Genomic DNA, 13,432 nt, shown 5'->3' with positions numbered 1-13,432 from the left:
ATCACCTCATACGTCATTTCCTACTCAAAAATAACCACTTTAGGGACACCGGGTGGCTTAGTCGGTTAAGCGTCTGACCTGGTTTCGGCTCAGGTCATGATCTCACAGTTCGTGAGTTTGAGTCTTGCGTCAGTCTCTGGATTGACAGTGTGGAGCCTGCTTGGGATTCTCTTTCTCTCTCTCTCTCTCTCTCTCTCCTTCTCTCTCTGCCCCTCCCCCACTCATGCTGTCTTTGTCTCTCGAAATAAATAAATAAATACTTAAAAAAATAATAACCACTTTTAAACTTTAAGTACACGGGTAACATAAGAAAAGAGTGTTGGGTAAGTCCCCTGTGTCTGAAGCCTGGAGATCTCTGTGGAAGGAGTGCAGGAGTGTCTCTCTGGGCAGGTGAATGACAAAGAGCAGCATGGGGGAGGGGGGATCCCCAGGTAGCAGCCCCCCTTCCAGCCCCCACAGTAGGAAATTTTGACCCTCATAGCAACCTTAAGGCCCTCGGGATGATTCACCTTCCTGTCCGCTTTCCTTTGCTAGGACTGCCCCAACAAGTCTCCACTAACTAGGTGGCTTAAAATGACAGACATTCTCCCACAGTTCTGGAGGCCAGAAGAGCAAAATCAAGGTGCCACCAGGGCCGGTTCCTTCGAGAATATTCTCCCCTGAGCACCCCTTTCCTCCAGCTCCTGGTGGCTGCAGGCAATCCTGGGCTTGTAGATGTATCCCTCTGTCCTCCGGAGAGCTCCTCTGCATGTTTCTCTGTGTCTCAAATCTCTCCCTTCTGTCGCATAAGGACACTGGTCACTGGACTTAGGGCCCACCCTAAATCCTGGATGACCTCGTTTTATAGACGAGAGGAGCAAGGCTCAGGCCCCTCCCTTGTCTGAGGTCACAGGGCACAGCCCTGCCAGTCTTCTCACCGCTGGGTTGGGCAAGGGGCCTGCTCCCTTCTCAGCTCCATGGCTTTCTCTTCACAATGGACAACACACGGAAGAGATGCCCCCTCCTCTGGCCTCGCTTATCTGTTTGATCAGATCTCCCAGGATCTGACAAAGGATCACACAGTCCCCAGGCCATGAGAAGAAACGGGGGTGGGCAGTGGGCATCTGTGAATATGTCAAATCAGATGGGGACCAAAGCTACAGAGGGCGGTTTGCGTGTCCTGACTCCAAACAGCTGCGGGGCAGATCAGAGCCCCGGAGACAGGAATCAGTGAAGGCTTCCAGTGCTAGAGAAAAAGGCTTCTGTCCTTTTTGTGACAGGGAGAATGTGCCAGCTGACAGGGGTTTGCATCGATGAAGGTCTCCGGGCCAAAGGGCTCCAATGAGAGGCGCCTGGGTGGCTCAGTTGGTTAAGGATCTGTCTCTTGGTTTCAACTTGGGTCATGATCTCACAGTTCCTGAGTTTGAGCCCCCCATCAGGCTCTGCACTGACAGTGTGGAGCCTGCTTGGGATTCTCTCTTTCTGTCCCTCCCCTGCTCATGCATTAGGGCCTGGCCACGCTGGCCACACTGACCAACCTGAGCACACCTCCCAGGACAGCTTGATAGCAGCCCTGAGACCCTCTGACAACAGCAGTGTAGTCCTGACCACCAGCAGGGGACCCCTCCAAGAGCAGGGTAGGTCACTGCCCTCCTCTCGGCAGGACTAGGGGGGTTATGACCAGACTTTCAGTCCCCAGGGTCTTCCCTGGGACTCTCTTGGAACTTCTCTTGGTGGTTCAGGACCCTCCAAAAGGGAGGCAGGTCACAGGATCCCTCCGGGCTCATGGGCTTTGACCTACCCTTTCTCTATGACCTCAAAAATGCCTACAGAGCCCACTCCAATACTGTTACCATTTTTTGATAAAGATCTTGATTGTTAATAAGTGACAGACCAAGATTTGAACCTGGTTCAGATTTATTTAGGAGCTCCATGCCCCCTCACTGCCTCCTCTACATGTCTATCTCTATTTGGGACTTTCAAACTTACGGTCAGCATTGCAGAGCAGGAAACCCATTTCAATCGCCATCCAGGCCATACACTACAGATAGAAATAGCTCAAACAAAAATTTCTCTCCAATATGTTTTTATTCCAGTCTATGGCTAGTTCAACATTTCAAAACGCTGGCTGCAACCCACGGAACTGATTTCATATCTCACAAATGCTTTGTGACCCCAGTTTATTTATTGTTTTAATGTTCATTTATTTTTGAAAGAGAGAGAGAGAGACAGAACATGAACGGGGGGAAGGGCAGAAAGAGAGAGGGTGACACAGAATCTGAAGCAGGCTCCAGGCTCCCAGATGTCAGCCAGAGCCCCACTCAGGGCCCGAACCCATGAGCCATGAGATCATGACCAGAGCCGAAGTCAGACACTTAACCGACAGAACTACCCAGGCTCCCCGTGACTCCCAATTTAAAAAATACTTACCTACATAGCTCACGTGAATTGACATGCATACAATACTTAGAAAGAGGTGGGGGGGAAATAAAAAAAAAAAAAACAAGAGGAATCACTCCTATTGTATGCATTTTTCAGATCATCCTAAAACTCAGGTGTCGATCTGAGTATTTCCCCCCATTGAATCAAACATCTGACTTGATGATCTGTTAATGATGTCATTACTTGTCATGTCCTTTTTGCTATTAAAATGTTAGAGGTGCTATTAAAGACTAACTCAAGCTCGTCCCTAAGATCCTCTTCCACTGGGCCCTCAGAGACCAGAAATTTTCATACCAGGAGATCCACCTTTATAGAAACCCCAGGGCATCTCCCAATATGGAGATGTTAATGTTCAATGAGCTTTGTGTCTAGGCCAGCTGAAGTGGATTGGGAAATGCCAGACAGCTTGGCTAATGGAAGGAATGACAGCAAGGACAGGGGCCCCTGGGCTCAGCTCCCGTGTTTTCCACGTTGTCCGGCATAGTGGGAAATCTAAGAAGTGTTGCGATTTTCAACTCATTCACTGGTATTACACACTGTTCTACAGAGGAGAATTCTTGCCCTGAAAATACCAGGGCCAAGACAGCACACAGACTTCAATGATGGTCTGTGCCAAGCTCCCATGAGGACAACCGGAAGACCTGATAGGCGTCAGAATTCAGCCACATGAACTGGGAATCCACAAATCCTGGTCTTATTCACAGCCATCCTGGTTGCACCACCAAAACCCAAGATAGACATTCTTATTTGAATCATTCAGACCATCATTCCCATCTTCCCCCCTCTACCTCCACCGAAAGAAATGAAAACCAAAAAACCTACAGTCACCAGAGTACTTATTTACCCCCTCATGTCTGAACAGAGCTGGAATCACAGTTAATACTGTGTGGATGGTCCATGCCTGTTTCTGTCTTTGAAACAGGATGGCTTTCACCGTCCCAGTACCTAAGCCTTCATCATAAGTCATTTCTTTTTTGTTTGTTTTGTTTTGTTTGTTTGTTTTCATCATAAGTCATTTCTAACAGTTCCTTAATTCCTACCCCAAGATCACCATCTTCATCAAACCAGGGCAGTTCACCCTGCTAGAATCTTTGACTAGTCATCTGGTCAGGGAAGACAGGAAGAAAGACGCCGGATGGTCCACGAGGTACAACAGACAGACTGAAACCCATGCAAGCTCTTGACCATGTCCTCAGCAGTTTTGAGCAGATAGGAGACAGGACACCAGGCCTCTGGGAAGTCAAGGGCCCACAAGAATCAAATATCCACTTACCTGGGGGGCAGACACACTCGGTCGGCGCTTCCCGAACCGTCCGGTGCTTGACCAGTCCCTCCAACTTCTGAATTAGGGAAGAAAAGAGAGGGGAGAAAAAAAAGACCAGCATGAGTTTGAGAGTGGAGAGGTGTAAAAGTGGAAAAATCAGCAAAAAACGATGTATTGGAAAGATCTACGTCGGCAGTGGCATTTTCAAGAACATTTATTACAAGGTAGTTAAATGCTACAGGCAGTCTGGGTATGAGAGGAGAAACGAAAATAAACATGCAACAATTATTTGGGAGTCCCTGAAAAGAAGGTGGCAGGTTTCTGCTTTGTTACATTTTTAAATACAAATCCAGAAAAGCCAAAGTGACCGTGCAGTCAGCATGCAGATGGGAAGGCAGAGGAGAGGGAGGCTGGGCAGGCCACACCAAAACTGGCCCTTCTAGCCCTTGGTCCACAGATCAGGCCCCGACCCAGGAAGACCCAGGTTCCCTCCCTGCAGCCCCACCTGCCAACCCACTGGCCTCAGACCCCAGGCCCAGGCCTAATCCACCCTGATGACATCTTCCTTTCTTCTTACCAGCAGGGATCCTTGGCCTAGAAAATTTGGCTGAGCACAGTCTAACAAGATCATCTACGCATGCCCAGTCCTGTGCTAGATTTGGGTGAAGGGGAAAGAATTACCCCAGAAATAGGGTCAAACATCACAGCTCCGCTATGATGGTTTAACTGTAACCTCAGAGATCCTGATTATTGTCCCTGCCTTGCACTGAGGGGACAAGCTTAGAAAAAAAAAAAAAGAAGAAATTAGTCCCAAAGCCCAAATCTAGGTTTAGGAAGGTGAAATGACTGGCTCATAATCCCAAAACTAGCCAAGACTTGAGTCCCAACAAGAATAAATAAGGCATTAGCCTTTCTCTAGGAAGCAAAGAAAAATCTCCCTAAAGGTAAAACAAAGCAAATCCTAAACAGGTTGAGTGACAAAATGCGATACCACCGCTAAACCTGAAATGTTTGGTTTAGGTTCAAACCTAAAAATGTAATCTTTCTCAATAAAAATAAATAAATAAATAAAAATTTAAAAGCCCTTGAAAACGGTACAGCAAGCAAATACAACTGTTATTTTTTAAAATATTTATTTACTTTTGGGAGAGCGCAAGGGAGGGGCAGAGAGGGGGGACAGAGGATCTGAACCAGGCTCTGCACTGACTAGCTGTCTGCAGCAAGCCTGATGTGGGGCTTGAACTCGCGAACCTCAAGATCATATCTTGAGACAAAGTTGGACGCTCCACCGACTGAACCACCCAGGAGCCCCAAAACTGGGTTGTTGTTGGTTTTTTTTTACTTTTTATTTTAAAGTAATCTCTGTACCCAACGTGGGGCTTATTCATAACCCCAAGATCAAGAGTCCTGTGCCCTACCAACTGAGCCAGCTGGGCACCCCAAACGTATTTTTTAAATATGTATTTATTTTTTGAGAGAGAAAGAGACAGAGCGCGAGCGGGGGAAGGGCAGAGAGAGAGGGAGACACAAAATCGGAGCAGGCTCCAGGCTCTGAGACGTCAGCACGGAGACCCATGTGGGGCCCGAACCCACAGACGGGAGATCATGACTTGAGGTGAAGTCAAATGCTCAACTGACTGAGCCACCCAGGCACCCTTCCAAAACTGTTATTTCTAAAGAACTGCTTTCCAGGAGATAAGAATGACATCCCTAGTTTTGAGCCCCTGACCCACCAAGCCTGGAATTTTCAAAGGAGATGGGACTCCAGCCAAGTCCTGTCTGCCTCTGGCTGGAGCAGCCCAGGATCAGGAGCCCTACAAACCTCCCCCCACCCCTCAGCCCACCAGCACCGCCCTGCCTCCCCCGGCCCCGCCCCGCCGGGCGGGCTGTGTTGCCCTGAGCTACTACTGCTTGCAGCGGCAAGGCAAGGACCATCCACTGTCACTGAACCAGAACTCAGAAGCCGCCTGCAGATGCGGATACTGGCGTGAGAGGGACCTCATAACTCACTGCCCCCCCCACCCCCCACCCGCGCACCACATCGTACTTGCGGATACTATTACAGATTTCAAATTTTACGTGGAAAAAGAATCCAGCCTTCTCGTTTAAGCCAATTTGTGTGACCCTCTCATCTGTTTTTATCATTGCTAGACAGGCTAGAAGCCATACTAATTTCCTTTTTTTAAACAAAAGCATTTAAAGCTAAAAGCCAATTCGTTTTAACAGCCCGCGATCACATCTGGGCGGCTCTCCTGAAAGGGAGGGAGGCTTTATCAAATACTGATAGGAAATACAATGACTTCTGAACTGCTCTTATCGTAAAATAAAAAACTAAACAGGAAACTATTGGGGGGGGGCGCTTTACTGTTAATGCTAGTAGGTGGGGTCATAAAATACTGGGATTGAGTTTTTGTTTGATCACTTATCCTAACTCCTTTTATGCCCGTGTTTCTCTGGATTATACAGTGAATCTGCAGTTTTACCAGCTACCCTCTAGCTTACCGCCCACCCCCCCACCGCCACTCCAGGCCCCGAACTTTCTGTGGGTTTGAAATGCCACTATCAGGAACACAAAGTGAAATGTTTGAATTAGAAACCCAATCCCACAATCTTTATTTCCCTGGTTTTTTTTTTTTTTTTTCGTTCTGCATTCAAGAAAATATTCCTTTGTGTCCAGGTTTGTAAAAAAAAACAAAACAAAACAAAACAAAAAAAAAAAGATTTAAAAGCCACAACTTTTTTACATTCAATTATCTGGCAGCACCTCTAGCATCTGCAAACAATATGGTCCTGGTTTTACATATGCAAACAAGTCCTGACTCCTAAAGTAAATAAAGGATGAGTTTCTGAGAAAAAAGTCCCTGAGACTTTGGGAGCCGTTCCCTCCAAGAGTAAGGAGGAGGAGAACTTGAAGTTGCCTGGTGGGGGGGGTGGGAGGGGGGTAGTGAGCACTGTGGAGAAAATTACTCCAGGAAAATCATGGTTCTCAGAAAAGCATTACACAGTTAGATGATAAATTTATTAATGACGTGTGGGAGCACTAGTCTGGGCCACTTGGCCAGATGTTTGATCATAGCCTCCAACGGTCGCATTTTGATGAAATATAAGTTAACATACAAAAAAAGGACAGAATGATTTATTTCTGTAAAATGATATAAATAAAGCCACAGAGACATTCCTATCCTCTTGGACAGAGGATTCCTGCTCTAGGGGATATATCTTGAGAAAATAAAAATCAGCAGGAGCAAAGAATGATACCCATGAAGTTGCACCCCAAAACAGTGGGAGTGGTTTAGAGAAGGGTGGCGAAGCCCCTGATAAAACTGCCCTATTTCGTTTAGTATCATTATGAACACTATGTGGCAAAAAGGGGGAGAAATGTTTATGAGACCATCAATAAAAGGTCTACATCTGTACGAAAATTCAGGCACTGGGTGACAGCAGCTACCAAAATATGAACCCCCTTGGGTGTACAGAGTATGGTGATTTACTTCTTTTAGAAGCCCCTCCTGTGGGGGCGCCTGGGTGGCTCAGTCAGTTAAGCATCCAACTTCAGCTCAGGTCATGATCTCCAGGCTTGTAAGTCTGAGCCCCGCATCAGGCTATTTGGTGACAACTTTGGATCCTCTTTCTCTCTCTCTCCCCCCTCACGCTCTCTCTCTCAAAAACAAATGGAGGAGGGGCGCCAGGGTGGCTCAGTCAGTTAAGCGTCCAACTTCAGTTCAGGTCATTATCTCCCGGTCTGTGAGTTCGAGCCCCGCGTCGGGCTCTGGGCTGATGGCTCAGAGCCTGGAGCCTGTTTCCAATTCTGTGTCTCCCTCTCTCTCTGCCCCTACCCCATTCATGCTCTGTCTCTCTCTGTCTCAAAAATAAATAAACGTTAAAAAAAAATTAAAAAACAAATGGAGGAGATGGTATATTTGAAAGTTGTTAAGAAAATAGATCCTAAAAGTTCTCATCACAAAGAAAAAACACTTTTTTTGTAACTATATGAGATGATGGATGTTTACCAAAGTTATGGTGGTAATCATTTCACAAACCATGTAAGTTAAGAGTCATTGTGCTATATAACCTTAAGCTTATACTATATTATATATACACCGTATATCAATTATATCTCAATAAAATTATATCTTAATGAAAAAAAATGGAGGAGGAGAAGGAGGAGAAGAAGAAGAAGAAATCCTTCCTGTGTTCTAATACCATTTTTTTAGTTAAAAAAAAAAAATTCTGGAAGTAGAGGAAGAACCAAAATGAAGCCCTACGGCCTCCCCGCAGAGGACAATTTGTGAATGACAGGTGATTCCATCCTCCCTGGGACACGAACTCCCAGGACGCAACAGAGGACCCTCTCTGTGCAGGGCACAAATCCTCTGCCCTCCTCCCGCCCCCACAGGGAAGAGCCCCTGCGTGCATTCTCACTACCACCATCAACCCAAGAAGGCAGCATTTTCTGGCCTCTGACATTCTTTTTTTTTTTTTTCATGCCTTGGCATGATGATGAGGAAGATAACAAATAGCGAGCATTATTACTGAGGACACTGATTACTTGATGGGGGCCAGGCACTGTGCCCACAACTGTTATCCCGTCTAGCCCTGCCAATACCCGCCATGAGGCTGGGACTATTATTACACCCATTTACAGATGAGAAAACTGAGACCACAGAGGGCAATGTAAGCGCCAGGATGGGACCTCAATCCTGGTAGCAACCAGCTCCAATCACAAAGCAAGACAACCTCTGCTTACAAGCAATGTTCGTAACTAACAACAAACAAACAGTTGCTACCCACAGTCAGGCCTTACAAAACTAAAAGGACAGAAATCAGATCTGGGGTTGCCAAAGGTTGGAGAGCGAGGAAGGAAGTACAATGAGAAGATTGTCGGGTAACGGGACTGTTCTGTAAGGCACTGAGGTGCTGGACACATGACTCTACACATTTGTCAAAACCTTTAAGACTGTACGTCACAAAGAGTGAACTTTAATGGATGCAATTTAAAAAAAAATCAACCAGGATATCAGAGAATCCCTGGATGAAATGTGGGCTGTGACAAGTGAATCCAACTATGTTAAAACTGTGTGACAGCAGCACTTGGGTGGCTCAGTCAGTTAAGTGTCTGACTCTTGATTTTGGTTCAGGTCATCATCTCGTGGTTTGTGAGTTTGAGCTCCGCGTCAGGCTCTGAACTGACATGCAGAGCCTGCTTGAGATTCTCTCTCTCTCTGCCCTCCCCTGCTTGTGCTCACATTCCCTCCCTCTCTCTCTCTCTCAAAAATAAACTAACTTAAAAAAAGCTGTATGACATAACTCACTGAAAGTGTTAGGAAAAAACATGTAGTTGACCTACATGCAAAATAGCATCTTGATCAAGAACTGTAAGGCTGGACACAAAAGGAACTGTCTGGAAATGCTGTACTCCAGTAGGTAAAGTTGGTTCTCACAGGGGTACAGGTTAGCAATTTTGAAACTACTTTACAGACATTAGCAACAAACAAGTGAGTAAATAAACTATTGGTAATGAGAGCTGGGCTGCTCATTGTCCAAAAGAGAAGTTATAAATACACAAAGTGGGAAAGACAGGATGAACCATCTTGTGCTGAATTAATCAGAGACATCACTATGAGGTCACATCTAATGCCTACAGGAAGATACATACAGAAATATTCATAGGTATGTGTACAGAGGGGAGCGAATATGCACACATATATACTATAGATGTCTGCAGAGAAAACCTATAATCAATGACACCCTGGAAACATCAAGCACACCCAGCACCCAAATCTTGGTTTCTAAATACCATTCTCTAAGAAAAGGAACCAGGGCTCATTGGAGATATGGCTGATTCTAGGCCCAGGGCAGGAAATACACAAGATGAACCTGGAGTGCCTTGTAGTGGCAGAAAGAAAGGAGGTCCTTTTTGAAAAAAGGAAGGGAGGGAAGAGTATATCAAAGAAACACAAAACCTACCCGAAAAGGCTCAAAATGGCCAAAGCTGGAATAATTTTGGCAACAAGATAAAAATAATGCAGTATTGGATTATAACCCAAAGATTAAGTTAGAAACCAACCATAAGTTATATACTGATACAAATGACTGAATAAATAGGTGGGGAGAAGAGACAACTCTTCCCTACAGAAGAATGCCCAATAATATATGTAGATACCGCCCTCTCCGAGATGTGGAGCTAAGTTCCACCCTCCTTGAGTGAGGGTTAGACTTCCTCACTTCCTAAAGGCAGAGAAAGGAAGATAGTGACTTTATAATGTAAAATCTGGCAGACACAACTTTAATCAAGTGATCAAGGTTAATGGCACCAGTGATAGGTCATGTGACATCATGGACCTGACATGATGTCAGGACAATGGCAATCTACCTTGATGCTATTCTTCCCAAGCCCGCATAACCTACTTTAATCATAAGAGTGGCCCAAACTGAAGACCATTCGACAAAATACCTGACCACTATGTCCAAAAATTGTCAAGGTCATGAAAAACATGGAAAGACTGAGAAAATGCTATAGGTCAGGAAGACATAACAATGAAATGCAAATGTGGTGCCTTGGATGGGATTCTGGAGTAGGAATGGGACATTAGAGGAAAAACTAGGGTGATCTGAAAAAAAAGTCTGTCATTCACTTTTTAAAGATGGGTAAAAAATAAATCACAAAGTCACTTAAGAACAACTAAGATACAGCTTTGTTATTTTCAATATCACATGTATTTTTTAAATTGAGGTAAAATTCACATCACATAAAATTAAGTGAACAACTTTAATTTTTTTTTTTAGTTTATTTATTTATTTTGAGAGGGGGCATTTGGAGGGGAGGGTGAGAGAGAGAAGGCGGGGGGGGAGAGAGAGAGAGAGAATCCTAAGCAGGCTCTGCACTGTCAGCACAGAGCCAGATTTGGGGCTCGAACCTACAAACCGCCAAGATCATGATCTGAGCCGAAACCAAGAATCAGATGCTTAACTGACTGAGCCACCTGAGCACCCCCCTTTGCCTATTTTTAAATCAGGTTGTCTTTTTGTTGCTGAGCTGTAAGAGTTCTTTATATTTTCTGGATACTACATCCTTAACAGATATATGATTTCCCAAATATTTTCTCATATGCCAGATCTATTATTGATCAAAATTCTAATCATCTCCAACCAAGATATAATATGGGTATATTAAAAGCATCTTAAAAATTGGAGGTGGTGAAGCAGGCACCTGGGTGGCTCGGTCGGTTGAGTGTCCAACTTTGGCTCAGGTCATGATCTCACCTTTCAGGGGTTCGAGCCCTGCATCAGGCTCTGGGCTGACAGCTCGGAGCCTGGAGCCTGCTTCGGATTCTGTGTCTCCCTCTCTCTCTCTGCCCCTCACTAGCTCATGCTCTGTCTCTCTCTCTCTCTCTCTCTCTCTCTCTCTCTCTCTCTGAAAAATATATAAACATTAGAAATTTTTCAACGTTTATTTATTTTTGGGACAGAGAGAGACAGAGCATGAACGGGGGCGGGGCAGAGAGAGAGGGAGACACAGAATCGGAAACAAGCTCCAGGCTCTGAGCCATCAGCCCAGAGCCCGACACAGGGCTCGAACTCACGGACCGCGAGATCGTGACCTGGCTGAAGTCGGGCGCTTACCGACTGCGCCACCCAGGCGCCCCAAACATTAGAAATTTTTTTAAAAAATCATAGGTGGTGGGAATGGACTCATGGCTTCATGCTGCTCCTCACAGAGGTCTTTGTTGAAACCTTGCTAGATTAACAGTGGGATATTGTTACTAAGGAATTCGACCTGGTCCTTTTTAGTTAATAGTAATTGTATTAGTTTGCAATTGCCGTGTAACAAATTGTCACAAAATCCGTGGCTTAAAACAATACACATTTACTATGCTTTCTGTGGTCAAAGGTCTGAACACAGCCAAGTTTGCTTCCCTGCTCATGGTCTCTTGAGGCTGAAATCAATGCATCAGCTGGGTGTTTCTTTCTAGACCTCTGGATCCCCTTTAAAACTCATGTGGTTCCTTGTGGTCTGCAAGCCCCATTCTCTTGCTGGCTGCTGGCCAGGGGCCACTCTCAGCATCTAGAGGCCACTCAGAGTTCCTTGACATGTGCCCCCTCCACACATGCTCTCATGCTTCAGATCCCTCTGACTTCAGGAAGGACCCAGTCCCTTCTAAGACCTCACCTGCTTATGTCAGGCCCACCAAAGATAAGATTTGTAATGAACTCAGCCAACTCATTGGCAACTCAAAGGAGTGATACCGTCATAATCACCGGGGAGGGAATTATACAAAGTGTGTACAACAAGGGGTGGGAATCCTGAGGGCTGTCCTAGAACTCTGCCTGCTACAGTAAGTTATTACAGTTAATTTCTTACTTTGGACAAATGTGTTACAGTTATGTACATATGTAACTACATTTTTCATTTTTTTCAAAAAATTTTTATTAATGTTTATTCTTTTTGAGAGAGACAGTGTGAGCAGGGGAGGGACAGAGAGAGAGGAAGACACAGAATCCGAATCAGGCTCCAAGCTCTGAGCTATCAGCATAGAGCTGGATGCAGGGCTCAAACCCATGAACCATGAGATCATGACCTGAGCCGAAGTCGGATGCTTAACTGACTGAGCCACCCAGGCGCCCCTATATTTTTCTTTTATTATGTTTATTTATTTTTGAGAGAGAGAGAGAGCGAGCAAGCTCACAAGCAGGAGCTAGGCAGAAACAGGGAGACAGAAGATCTGAAGCAGGCTGCATGCTGACCCCGGAGAGCCTGAAATGGGGATCGAACTCACAACCCAAGTCCAAGTCAGATGCTCAATTGACTGAGCCACCCAGGCACCCCTGTAACTATGTTTTTCTATAAATCTAGAATTATTCCAAAACATTTTAAAGGCCACATCGTGGATTTCTACTTCTAGGCAAGATACAGGAGCAATGACTATATTTATCTCCCTGCATAAAATAATACCACCAAAAACTCAAAAAACCACCACAACAAATTCTGCAAATAAAATACATGAAACAGAGGTTTTGAGGATACCGATACCGAGCAGGAAAGGAGAGTGATCTCAGACAGAGAACAACTGCTCTTGCTTCCTGCCTGGGGAGAGTTTCCAGGCTGGGCACAGGGAAGGGGGAATCACACATGAAGCCTGGCAGCTATCCAAAGTTGAAAGATGGACCTGGAAGTCCAGGGATGCCAGGCAGTTGGGACTACAGAGCAGAGGACCCGAGAGAACCAGAGATCTGTGAGGTTCTTTGCAGATGTCTGTGGAGCACTGATCAGCATGTGTAGGAGGCAATGACCCGTGGCAGGGAGAAGAACCACCCAAAAAGATGCAGGGAACAGTGCCTCAGTCTTACATGGGGCAGGGAAGGGTGCCCATTCCCCCAGCCAAACCGGGAAACCCCTAATTCACACTCATAAATCACTGAGTAGAGCACCAAGGAGGGTCTTTTGCCTCAGAGATAAGGAGTAATCAACCCTAGGCTAACCGTGGCTCTGGTCCCACCTCACATATCCTAAATACAAGACTCAAAGGGTCCAACTGTTTCTGAATAACTGTAACATAACAAAGCTCATGAAAATTTACAGAAATACAAAATACTCAACCTCCAATGAGGTAAAATTCATAATGTCCAGCATACAATAAGAAATTACCAGCAGGAGGGAACACCTGGGTGGCTCAGTCAGTTTAAGCATCTGATTTTGACTGAGGTCTCGCAGCTCGTGGGTCTGAGAGCCACATCAGGCTCTGTGCT

At 45.5% G+C, this 13,432-nt stretch overlaps 1 protein-coding gene across 5 annotated transcripts in view; it reads right to left on the bottom strand.

The window, feature by feature from the left end:
* COL23A1 (collagen type XXIII alpha 1 chain) overlaps window positions 1–13,432 on the bottom strand; it is a 355,881-nt gene that overhangs the window by 326,734 nt on the left and 15,715 nt on the right. For all 5 annotated transcript variants that reach the window (XM_045057588.1, XM_045057582.1, XM_045057580.1 and 2 more), the window contains exon 2: window positions 3,695–3,761. In XM_045057588.1, the coding sequence (XP_044913523.1) occupies window positions 3,695–3,761 (67 nt within the window). The remainder of the gene's footprint in view (window positions 1–3,694; window positions 3,762–13,432) is intronic.

Source organism: Felis catus, chromosome A1, assembly GCF_018350175.1.
Source record: "Felis catus isolate Fca126 chromosome A1, F.catus_Fca126_mat1.0, whole genome shotgun sequence".
Classification (NCBI taxonomy): Eukaryota; Metazoa; Chordata; class Mammalia; order Carnivora; family Felidae; genus Felis; species Felis catus.
The sequence above is the reverse complement of the archived record's forward strand: the minus strand, read 5'-3'. Positions and strand labels throughout refer to the sequence as shown.